Source organism: Myotis brandtii, unplaced genomic scaffold (genome assembly GCF_000412655.1).
Source record: "Myotis brandtii unplaced genomic scaffold, ASM41265v1 scaffold419, whole genome shotgun sequence".
Lineage (NCBI taxonomy): Eukaryota > Metazoa > Chordata > Mammalia > Chiroptera > Vespertilionidae > Myotis > Myotis brandtii.
In genome coordinates, this window is record NW_005366075.1 from 264,703 (window position 1) to 277,673 (window position 12,971).

Here is a 12,971-nt window from a genome sequence, read left to right on the forward strand (position 1 = left end):
ATTCTAGGTTCTTAATAGACATAAAAAAAAGCTTTCAAAGATGGTAATCTTTACTTAAAGTTTATTTACTTTCTGCATTTTCCCACATTTTTTTTTCCATTCCACTGAATGAAATGTTAGTTAAAACCAAAGCGTTCTCTCTGGTAACCCATTCCCTTTTCCCTTGGTGTCATTAAAATAGTTTGTGGAACCAGCCAAGTGGTCTAGGAGATCTGGGCTTAAGCTGATGACATTGCTGGCATGAGTTGAGTGGAGGGGAAATTCAGTTAAATATAGTAAATTTATTTTTAAAACTATAATTATTTGAATCATTGTTAAAGATAAACTGATCAGGAAAATACATTGTAATTTAAAGTAATATTAAAATTTTAAATTTTCTAAATCACTATGATGTTTCTTTGTTTTAGACAAGACCGGTATGAATTTGGCAAAATACAAAGGGGAGCGATTTTTTTTTTCTATTATATTTATTGCTCAGCTATTGGACCAAGAAAGATGTAGACTTTTGGAGTATTTTTAGTTTGACATCAAAACCAGATGTTAAAACATGTTTTCTCCTCCACTAAAATAGTTTTACAGTTTTATATCTCACTATAAAGGAAAGTTTTAAAATTAGAAGAATGAGCAGGAGATCTTTCAGAAGAGATTCTAAAATCTAAAAGGAATCTTTCTACAATTAATTTTTTTCTTATTTGCTTCCAGAAACCTATACAAAATTCATGAGAACTGAACTGGAAATACATATTAACTATATAATATCATTGTATAACTACAAAAGAGGAATCAAAAATTCCAAACCTGGCAAGGTTTGGAAGGGTTCTACTTTAGCCTCTTTCTCCCCTGGCTGCACATAGAACCACCTCTGTTTCTCAGAATCCCATCCAGTCATGGGAGAAAAGACAATAGACTGTCTTAAACAAGTCACCAAAATGACCAACAAAACAGCAGCAACAACAAAAAGAATAACCAACATCAACAGAAAATAACAAAACACAACAAACTATAACCAAAAGTATAATACGTCAGAAAGAACTAGAAGGTGAGAGCCACAAGACCTGAGAACTCCTCAGGGCCATGCCGCCAACTAGCTGTGTGACTTCAATGAGTCATTTTACTTCTCTGAAACTTAATTCTCATGTATGAGACGAGAAGGTTCCATCTGAGGATCTCCAAATAATTTCCAGATGTAAAATTCTATATTTACAAGGGACTTCCAGATGAGAAATGCTGTCTTTGCTTTTATTTGCAGCTTGCCTATTTTGCATCCAAAACAACTCTGGTGAAAAGTGGTCAATTTCTGACTCAAAGCTACTTTTATTCAGTCCAGTCCAGTTTGACTATACAGAAAATCTGAGTCAAAGCAGCATTCTTCTTTGACCTGCCATACGTTCAGTATGATTGATGAATCCTGGTTTTGGTAATTGTGCCATGAAGTAGAATGATATAAAGATCTGTGCGCCCATGTGTGTGTGTGCGTGCATGTGTGTGTGCGCACGCAGGAGAGAGAGTCATACTTTACTCTTCCTGTTTGGGTAGTCTGGCTCTTGGCTTTTGTGGCACGGGAAGGTAATAGGGTTGCTCACCTGCAATGGAGACTTTAACGGGTTTAATGAGATCAGGGAGTCGTATAAAAGGTCAGATGCAGGAAGGAGAACAGATGGAGCGGAATTGATGGAGACCTGAGGATATTGTAACCCTGGGAAGCCTATGTAAGAATGTGACCCTCGCCCTAGCCGGTTTGGCTCACTGGATAGAGCGTTGGCCTGGGGACTGAAGGGTCCCAGGTTCGATTCTGGTTAAGGGCATGTACCTTGGTTGCAGGCACATCCCCAGTAGGGGGTGTGCAGGAGGCAGCTGGTTGATGCTTCTCCCTCATTGATGTTTTTAACTCTCTATCCCTCTCCCTTCCTCTCTGTAAAAAATCAATAAAATATATTATTTAAAAAAAAAAGAATGTGACCCTCTGAGCTGTCACATCTGCGGCCCCCTGGCCTCCAGTGACCAGATCAGTGCCTCACTGTGGGAAAACACCCCATCATTTCACAGCCAGGCAACTGGGAACTCCTCATCTCCTACCCGCTTCACCTGAGCAGCCTGTTCCCCAGTCACTGAATAGTGATAACTAAGTCTCTGAAAATGGGTGATTTTATGGACAGTAATGGAACTTGAAACATTTTTAAAACTAAAAATAGTCCCCTTTTTACCACAACTGCAAAAGGACAAATGCATACAGTCATCAACTGAAGAGAAAGAAAATACATGGTTTGAATCAATCCCCTACAAGTTGTTTTTTGTTGTTGTTTTTTCATCGATGGCATAGGTCTCAGTCTGCTTAAGCTACTATGACAAAATACCACAGACTGGGTGGCTTATAAACAGATTTATTTTCACAGTCCTGCAGGCTGGAAGTCTGAGATCTGGGTGCCAGCATGGTTGGGTTCTGTGAAGGCCCACTTCTGGTTTGTGGACTGCTGACTTCTGGCTGTGTCCTCACAGGGTGGGAGAGGCTGGGAGTTCTGTCAGCCACCTTTATACAGGCACTAATCTCACTAATGAGCACTCCGCCGCAGGACCTACGCATCTTCCAAAGGCCCCACCTCTTAACACCATCACATTGGGCATTAGGATTCCAACATAAGAACTGGGGGAAACACATTCAGATCAAAGCAACATAGTATGTCTCATCCTTATTTGACCTCTGCAAACACACAAACATGTAACAGGCTGAGGCAATTGTTATTCCAACAGGTTCTTCCTCACTTTCCTTCTTTAAAGGCAGCAAGTCACGGGCCTGCCTCCCAACCCCTGTATTATCCTGTTTTCTTTTTTATTTTCGGTGTCCTCTTCCCACTCCCACAGCTCCTGTGCAGTTAACTGGGCTCCCCCAGGAGTCTCCCATGAGCCGTGACGTGGGAGTTTTCCTTCGCGTGCTGGAAGGAATTATCCAGTCTGGAAATAATGAAGTTATGAGCATCAGAGAATTTCCAGCTGGCAGGTTTTAGCAACATGGCCGAGGTGCAAGGCTGTGCACATTGAATAAACACAGCTGCATTGATTTCAGTGATCACACATCCAGATAACTGTGGAGCATGTTTATAAACGCACATAGATGTTCTTCCCCTCTTGAGGCATGGCGGGTAGGAGCCAGCTCTCCATGTAGTTTTCATTTAATGCGTGCATGAGGGGAGCCATCTTTACCCTGAAGTCACCATGCAGAGAGGAATTTTAACCCTCAGTTTTTATGTTTCTAGCATAAAAATGAGTGAATTTGGTGTCATGTTTAAAAGGTAAATCCTGACTCAGACACATTTAAATCACTTAGTATTCATTGGCTCAGAAACACCCTTTGAATTTTTATTTAAAAATGAATCTGATTTTTTTTTTGTTTTTTTAATTCTCACCCGAGGATATCTTTCCATTTATTTTTAGAGAGAGTGGGAGAGAGGGAAAGTAGAAACATTGTTGTGAGAGAGACACATCAGTTGGTTGCCTCCTGCGCACACCCAGGCCGGGGAGGAGCCTGCAACAATGGTACGTGCCCTTGACCAGAATTGAACTCGGGATCTTTCAGTCCACAGGCCGATGTTCTATCCACTGAGCCAAACTGGCTAGGGCTGAGTCTTGTTTTTAGAGAGTGGGAGAGAGGGAAAGTAGAAACATTGTTGTGAGAGAGACACATCAGTTGGTTGCCTCCTGCGCACACCCAGGCCGGGGAGGAGCCTGCAACAATGGTACGTGCCCTTGACCAGAATTGAACTCGGGATCTTTCAGTCCACAGGCCGATGTTCTATCCACTGAGCCAAACTGGCTAGGGCTGAGTCTGATTCTCGATAGTTTTGTAAGCTGTTTATGAGACATTAACTTTTGGATGTTGTTCATTTGAGTGCAGATACAAACAACTGTCCAATCATCTGTAATATGTGAAATCTGGATGTGTGTATTGTTCCTGTTCACCAGATGGCACATGGTGTCCTCTGATTGGTTTTGAATTTCTGGTCTTCTTCCAGCTTCTGTACCTCTGAACCTCTGTGACTGTACTTGGCTCCTCTTTCAGACTGTCAGACTTAGGGGGCTTCCGATCTATACCTCTCAGGCTTTTTCTTTTTTCTCTTAGTATGTTGACTAGGGGGATCACTAAGAAAGATGATTAAAGTGATAGTAAAAGTCATTAACGTTGATGTTGTTCCCCAAAGTCCCGTCTTTCCTCCCCTCATTGGAGTGACTGGTTGCTTCCTCTGTACTTTTTGGGTGCTCTTTGTGCTGTCACCCTGATGAACAATTCCCAGTGGTCCAGCTCACTTGTCGATCCAGCGTCGACCGATGGGCTTCATGGTTTCTAGCTCCATTGATTCCATTTCACAATTTGTTTCTCTTAGTGACTTAACTAAATTGTTAGATATTTGCACTATGTGCATACAGATATCAAGTTAGAAAAGCTCAAAAGGCCATCTACACTAATAAAAGAGAAACATGCAAATTGGTGTCACTCCACTATGCCCACCAGCCAATCAGGATGAGTATGCAAATTAACCCAACAAAGATGGCAATTAGTTTGCATATGCAGGCACAGAGTGAAGACTGAAGGCTCCAGCCCGAGCGAAGACTGAAGACGAGGAGCGAAGACTGAAGGCTCAGGCCTGAGCGAAGACTGAAGACTAAAGAGGCTTGCCTTCTCTGCTGCGGCCAGAGCGGAGAAGCCTCCAGGCTTGGCTTCTCCACTGCGGCCGGAGCGAAGGCCTGGGTCCCGGGTGCCGGAGGAAAACCGGTGCCGCCAGCTAGGGGAAGGAAGGCCTATTGCATGAATCTCTTTGTGCAACGGGCCTCTAGTTGGTTATAAAGTCACTGGCACTTGGTTTGGGCATGTTGGGAAGTGAGGAGTGAAGGTGCAACTCAGAAAGAGGAAAGGCCAGGAAAGCAGTAGGCTGGGAGCACAAGGAGAATCTGCATTTTCAAGAAATTATGCCTAGGGCCTCTCTTGTGATTATTTCCTGATTTATGATCATATTCCAATAAGAAAGTGTTTGAGTCTTATATTTATGGATGTGGCTTTTATATACCTGACTTGATCCACAATTTAAGAGTTATAGGTCTGGAGACCAAATGGGAAGCTAGAAAGAAAACATAGAGTCTTTAGCGGAAAGGCTGCCCTGCCGTGTAAAGAGGAGGGTAAGAAGAGAGAATGGTAAGGACAGTGGGGAGGTTGGAGGTGAGAGCTTCCTGGGGGTCTGGCCATGTCCCGTGGAGGGAGAGTCAGGTGCCCAAGCACAATGTGGCAGAAAGAGCCTTCAGGAGATGACAGGGGAATCAGGACAAAACTCCAGAGCAAAATACCTAGTAGTAGATACTTTTAAAGGGGAAATAATAGAGAATTAGGGAATTAGGAAATAGAGAATAGGAATTTCTCTAATAATAGAGAAAAGGATGGTGATAACGTGCTTTTTAAAAAATCAGCCAATGGAAGGATCTCTCCCCCATCCCCACCCCCCTATTGAAGTGTGACACCCAGACTCAAATCTGCCTGTAACAAAAACACTAAGATATAAAATTATCATTTTTAAACTTTCTGAGATCAGCCTGATTTCAGACACTCAGTCCCACTGTTGGACACTATGCTGTTTGAGGTTAGGAAGTCACTCTCTCTGCCTTCATACAAATGTCCTCGGCCATATGGTGTGTAAAGCCTTTTACATGCAAACTAGTGCCCCGGTGCATGGATTCGGAAATTAATTAGAAGGTGGCTGGCGGGACGGGACTGGGCGAGATGGGCCGGACACACCCTGGAGCCAACCTCCCACGGTCCCTCCCGGGCTGGCCGCCCCAGGTGCAGTGCCGTGGCTCGAAGGGCGTCTGTGGAGTGAGCAGGGTCCCTCCGGCAGGTGGGGTCCCTTGGCCTGGCCTGCGGAGTTTGGGCTGAAACTGGCTCTCCAACATCCCCCGAGGGGTCCTGGATTGGGAGAGGGCAGTTCTCGGATGACGCACCCCGGAATTGGGCTCCCTCCTCTCTGGTTTGGGGTCCCGAGAACTGTCGCTGCCAAGTCACTGCAGCTTGGCAGCTCCTGCATTGAGCATCTGCCCCCTAGTGGTCAGTGCATGTCATAGCTACCGGTCCGATGGTCAGATGGTCGCTTAGCCTTTTATATATATAGAATACACAGGTAGGAACTCTTCTCCCTGACCCTTCTTGTGACCTTGCTTGTGGTCCTGAGTTTCCTTTCTTGTTGAATAACTGCATCACTCATTTTATCACTTGAGCCAGAAACCTGAGAAAATTCTGTTATCTATTTCTAGACTTAACAGTTTAAAAGAATAAATATTTACTATTTCACAGTTATGAGGAATCCAGGGGCAGCCTAGCTGGGTGGTTGTGGCCCAGTATCTCTTACAAGGTTGCATTCTGCTGGGGAGCAAGCGTCTCAAGGCTTGACTAGAGCTGGATGGTCCTCTTCCAAACTCACAGGCCTGGCTGTTGTCAGCCTGCACATCCTTGCTGACTGTGGGCCGAAGGTCTCCGTTTCTACCACATGGGCCCTCCCTAGGCTCCCAGTGTGTCCTCCTGCCATGGCAGCTGGATTTCCCCCAGAGTCAGTGATGAAGAGAAAGAAAGACAGAGGGAACAGAACCCCTAAAATGGAAGGCACAGATTTTCAAATAATCTAATCTCAGAAGTGATACAGACTAATCCTCATACAGCATGCGAAGGGACTATACAAGGATGTGAATATAAGGAGGTAGGGGCCATTGGGGACCAACTTGGAAGCTGGCTCCCTCAGAGAGGCCTTTCTCTCCTTTTCCCTCTCCTTCAGCAAATCACTAAGTCCTTCTGATTCTTCCTCTGCGGTGTTTCTCAGATATGACCTCATCTAAAGCTGATTGCTTATTCTGGGAAGAGGTGTGGAAGCTGATGGGGAAGTCTTGGGGATCGCATGCCTAAGGTCACAGGTGAAATGCATATTAATATGCTAGCATGGCCTCTAACCCAACCTTATAGGGAAAGGAGAAGAAACCTCTTGGCAAGCTAATATTTTTGGGGAGGATTTGTTCCCTGTACAGAGAAGGGGAGACCTGTAACATCAGAGTCATCCTAGGGAAATAAGGTGCTGAGCACAACAGCAAGAGAGTGTAGATACTTTTAGACTTAGCCTGAGCACCCTAGGACTTAAGACCATAATAAGGACAACTCCCCCTTTGCATGAGGCAGAGAAAGCCTTAGGAGAGCGGTAAGCAAGGGCCTACCATTTCCCTGTGAGCATCATTAATAAGTTTAACTCCACAAGTCTACTTAGATTGGAAGTGGCTTCTGATAGCTCTCGAACTGAGAAAAACTGTGAGATCCATTCTGCTTCAGTGAGAAAGCAAGCCTTGATCTCAAGGTCTGCCATTGCCTGAGGAAGCAAGAGTTATGCCTACCATTTGGCTACTGGGAATACACCTTGTTTCCACTGATAACACTCACTTTTCCTTTTTGGGACCTTCTCTAAGATGGGCTTTTGGGGGAAAAACAAAACACTTAATGGGTAGAATTATTAGAAATAGGCATGCTTGACCCAACCTAGCTGAGTTATTTGAGCTGCTATAGCATATCTCTCACTACATACCCACCACCAGCAGCCCTGCCTGGAATGAGATAGCTCTAGCAGGCTTCCTCCTTAAACAGCCTGAGGTGGGACAGCTTGTTGAAACTGATGGGAGATTCTGGGTCTTCCATGAAATTTTGTTCTTGGATCGATAAACTTGGAATACAGAACCATAGATTTACGGACCAGAACAGACAATAGACGTCACCAACCTGTGTCCCATCCCCATTTCACATGTGACTCAGAGAGCTAAGAGACTGACCCATAGGCGCTTAATAAGGTGAAAACCCAGGAAGGACTAAAGTCTTCTGAATTCTCATCTTTCCCTGGTCCTTGTCAAGCTTGTGAGTTATCACGGACACTTATAGGAAGGGAGACCGTACCTGCCTATCTGCCCTTCCGTCCATTTTCTGCTCTTATTGTGATCTTTTCTGAATGACCAGGCACCTCACTACCTAGGCTCCCTCATCTTCTATTTCCTGGTAGGTCTGACCAATTCGGGAGGGTTGCGGGTGGCCCTGGTAGAAAAATTTGAGAGCAGGAATTGGTGAGAAACATTTCTTCTCCCCTCCCTGTTTCCTTTGGCATCTCCAACAGTGGCCAAGCCTCCTCTGGTCCCAGCACCCATTGGACGGTCTCCACTGTGACTCTGACTTCTGCCAGATGACCCGGCAACATCTAGAAACATCAGCTTCGCCAACCCAAGGAGTCACAGCTACTTACTGCTCTGCTTACTCTCTGGGTTGCCTCACTGTCCCCGTTTGGCTCCTCCACTCTTCTAGCATTAGTATAACCAATTCCCTGTATTAAATGATCTCTGTTTGTCAAGACCTAGGCTGTTTTCTCTTTTCTTGGCTGCACCCTGACTGATAGAGTGGGACCATCATTCTGTGTGCTCTTGGCACATTTTAGGGACACAATACATGTTCATCATAGCGAAGCAAAAAAGTGGATACATTTTTCTGAGACACTTTCCCGATGGTAAGTTTTGTGCTTTCTAAACAGTGGTGTCAAAATAATCCTTTCCCTTGATCTCATCAGTCTTTTCCATCTCTGTCAGCAGTGACTCAATCATGGAAGAGATTGTTCTTGGTGCCCATGGGTGTGTATATTTTAGTTGTAACAGAATGAGCCCTAATGTCATGCCATTGGTTTCCCAAATTTGCTTTGGTAATGACTACACTTGGCCTTCCTGGTAGTGGTGACCTATAGTCCTGTTTACCCCTGTTCTTGGCCTCCACACAGGGATTCCCACAAGGGCTCCATTTGAGATGGTGGTTTCCAGGATTGGGATATCTGCCCACCAGCACTGGACTTGAGACCACCAGCTTGTTTTTCCAAACATTAATATCTCAGTGATCTCCAAACATATTTTCTGTTCCAGAATATTTTCCAAGTTTTGTAAGAATGTTTCTAAAGCTTTTTTCTTTTAAAGGCATAAGGTTAGCTAGCCTAAGGGGAAGGGCAAGGGTAATACATATTTTAACTTGGAAGACTGGTGTTTAAAACTTTAACCAAAAAATGTTTTTCCCTTAAAAAACAACTTTCTTTACATATTTAAGTAATTCATTTGGGAGGAATTATCACTTAGCCATCCCTTGGCAGTTTCAGTTCAAAATGCTTTGAAACTAGTCAACTACAAAGCCTCAAATGTTTTTTCTTTGAAAGCTCAACTTAACCTTCTCTACCATGGAGATGAGAAAAGTGACAACTTATTTTAAAGATTCTCCCCCTTTGTTTCTTTGTCTTTCTTTTGCAGGCCATGTGTTTATACGATGGGATCTCCCATAAACAACAGGGCCCTTTTTCCATGCCAGGAGCCCCCCGTTGCCATGTCAACATGGCAGGCCACAGTCCGAGCAGCTGCATCTTTTGTTGTTTTAATGAGTGGGGAAAATTCTGCCAAGCCAACACAGCTTCGGGAAGGTACTGTACATGTGTTCTGTGCTTCTTTGTGTATTGCACACATGCTGGACCCAGGAACCCAATACACGCTGTTTTTCGCAACTTTAAAGAGTTCCTTTATTAGTTGGGTTGGAATGAACATGCTAGAAAACATCCTGCCAGAGAAAACAGCAGGGAGGGGAGGCTCTGGGGAGCCTGGGCAGGCGTGCGGGGCTCTTCATGCCAGACTTATCAGTTCCTAGAGTATTTCAGCGGTTGCTCTGCCCTGGTGGTTTGTGGGCCATAAGTGGGTGGTCTTGGTTGAAGACTTTCTGGGCAGGCAAGTGTGTCATGGAAACACCGTTACTTGCAGTTGAGTTGTCTGTGGTTGGGTCCTGGAGCCTGCACAGGGGGTTCATTGCACAGGGAGTTCATTACGCCGAGTGATAGTGCTGCTGTTGGCGAGCCCGCCAGAGCTGTTCGAGTCCAGCTCTGTCCCTCAGAGTTCTGAACCCAAAGTGTAAAAGATGGAAGGCAAGTGCTAACGCAGATCAAGGTTCTGTCTGGGGATTATTTGCTTATTGCAGTAATTAACTCCGCTGAGAGCCTAAGCATTTTGATGCCAGGTGAAATTTTTATAATTGTAACATTTCTTCATTTTAAATAAGGTGTCTCTCAGATACCTTTAGAAACTTTAAGTTTTACAGGAAATTAAAAGTAATAAAATTAAATAATTTTAGAGAAAGTGATTGCTAACATTTTGTTGCATTTCCCTCCAGTATTTAAAATCTACACAGATGGTACATATTGTCATTTCAAAATTGCCGTCATAGCACATAACAGCTTTTTTTCACTTATGGTGTATTTTGAACATTTCCCAGGTCATTAAGTATTTTTTAAAACTATAATTTTAATGTCTGCATAATATTTTATGGTATGAATATATCATATTTTAACATTTTTGTATTATTAGACATTTTTATTGTTTCCAGGTTTTTTCCTGTTATAAATAAAGTTGCATTAAATTCCTGAGGAGACATTTAGTATAAAATTAGAATTATTGAGTCAAAAGTTTTCAGCACGGATAAGGCTGTTGATACATATTTCAAGTTGTTTCCCAGAAAGGCTGTGCCCATTTGCAGTTGTACCAATAGTACATTTTCATACCCATCAGTAGTTATAGGGTCCCCATTTTCCATGAATTTCACCCATTTGCTAGGCAAGAAAAGGTCTGTCTTTAATATAGATTACTTCAATTATCAATGAGGTTTTACATGTCCTTATATTTTTCTTAACTATCTTCATTTCCTGACTTTTTATTTCCTTTGCCCATTTTTACAATGAGGCTTCAGTGAGGTTTTCAAAAGTTTGTTTTGCCTTTTAATTTGATTGGCTCTTTAAAATATAAAAATATTTATCTTATCATATTTATGAAAAGTACTTTTCCCAGTTTTACTATGCCTTTTAATTTTATACTATGTTTCTGATCTATTGGCGATTTTAATTTTTATTTAGTGAAATCTGTCTAATTATTCTTTGAAGGTCTTTCTTTATTTGATCTGAGATTCATCTGTTTTGTTTTAATATTTTTATTTAATTTAAAATTTTCATTAAGTCTTTATCTGTTTGTAGTTTATTCTAGTCAGGATTGTGAAATGAGGACTACAGTGTTTTTTTTCAAATAGGAAATAAGTTGCTGTAAGATAATTTATTGAATCTTTTCTAACTTGTGATGTCTCCTTTATCATAAACTAGATTTAACACATGCTAGAGTCTTCAATGAGAATTTACTTGATTTTCAAAGTAAAAATAAGACAAATAATACATTAAAAAAAGATAGGTAACATTTATATGGTTCATTTACAAATGAACAAAGGACAAAAAATTGCAATAAAATTTCCTTTTTACTCCTAATTCCCAGCTACCCAGAAACCCTTCCCCCAAGGTAACCAAAGTCACCAGTTTCCTTTGTTTAAGATGTTTTTTCCGCTTGTTGCACAGATCAGAGCATGCTGCACATATGTTTGTATTGTACCTCAACCCTTTAGAATAAATTGGTTTTACAGATAATTTCATATCTGAGTATTAAGAGCTTTCTCATTATTTTTTATGACTATAGAATATTTCATAAATGGATCTTTTACAGTTAAGTGAACCAATAGCTCTTGACTTCACTCTGTCAAATAAGGAACTAAATGGGCATTTACTTCTATCATCTTCCCTCATCCATATTCCCCAGTTTTAGTGAATACAGTTGGGCTTTTGGACTCATATTATCTATCTATATATTTTTAAATATGTTTTTCTTGATTTCAGAGAGAGGAAGGGAGAGTGAGAAAGAGATAGAAACATCAATGATGAGAGAATCATTGATCGGCTGCCTCCTACTGGGGATCCAGTCCTCAACCCGGGCATGTGCCCTGACCAGGAATTGAACCATGACCTCCTGGTTCATAGGTTGATGCTCAACCACTGAGCCACACTGGACAGGCTTATTTCTATATTTTGTTTTTGTATTATATCTTCTCTTCTAGGAATTACAATTATTGTTTTTTTACATCTTCATCTAGTTTCAAATCATATTTGTAGTAAGTATTTATACTGTCTTTATCCTTAAGCTTTTAAATTTGAATCATTTCTCAGGCACTTGGGAAATTGTTTCAATATTTGTTTTCTAGAAGGGTGGATGTGTGGTATATTTTATGAGCCATCCCATATTTAGGTTGGCTTTTAGTTCTATTCATTTACGAACAATCCTTGGCTAGGTATAAAATTCTTAGGACTTCTTTTCTCTCTTAAACAACTATAAACATTTTTATTATCATGCCTTACTTAGCATTTCTGAGGAGAAATCTGATATCAATTTTTTAAAAATATTTTATTGATTTTTTTACAGAGAGGAAGGGAGAGGGATAGAGAGTTAGAAACATCGATGAGAGAGAAACATCGATCAGCTGCCTCCTGCACACCCCCTACATGCCCTTGACTGGAATCGAACCTGGGACCCTTCAGTCCACAGGCTGATGCTCTATCCACTGAGCCAAACCGGTCAGGGCCTGATATCAATTTTTAAAAAATTCCTTGAAAGTCTGATTTTCCTGCCTAGAGGCTCATAGAATTATTTTTATTTATGTAATTTACAGCTTTCTAGAAAGAAGCTAGCTGTGGGTATCTTTGGTTTTAATCAACTTTATTAAAGTACTAGAGGCCCAGTGCACAAAATTTCTGCATAGGTAGGGTCCCTAGCCCTGACTGGTGATTAGGGCCGATTTGTGGGGTGACCAGTGGGGTGATCGGAGAGGGAAGGAGGCCCGCTTGCACCCACCTTGGCTTGCCTGGCGCCACCTGCTAGCCAGCCCGGCCCCCTAACACTGCTGCCGGTCGGGGCCTGCGGTCTGGGGGAAGCTCCTGCATTGAGCGTCTGCTCCCTGGTGGTTAGTGCGCGTCATAGCGACCGGTTGTTCCGCTGTTCAGGTTGATTTGCATATTAGGGTTTTATATAGATAGATAATT

The 12,971-nt window shown here is 42.3% G+C and overlaps 1 protein-coding gene across 1 annotated transcript in view; it reads left to right on the forward strand.

The window, feature by feature from the left end:
• Window positions 1-12,971, forward strand: part of LOC102260525 (chromosome unknown open reading frame, human C9orf3) — a 333,222-nt gene that overhangs the window by 39,437 nt on the left and 280,814 nt on the right. Inside the window, exon 3 of the mRNA XM_014545703.1 lies at window positions 9,334-9,500. Coding sequence (XP_014401189.1) covers window positions 9,334-9,500 — 167 coding nt within the window. The remainder of the gene's footprint in view (window positions 1-9,333; window positions 9,501-12,971) is intronic.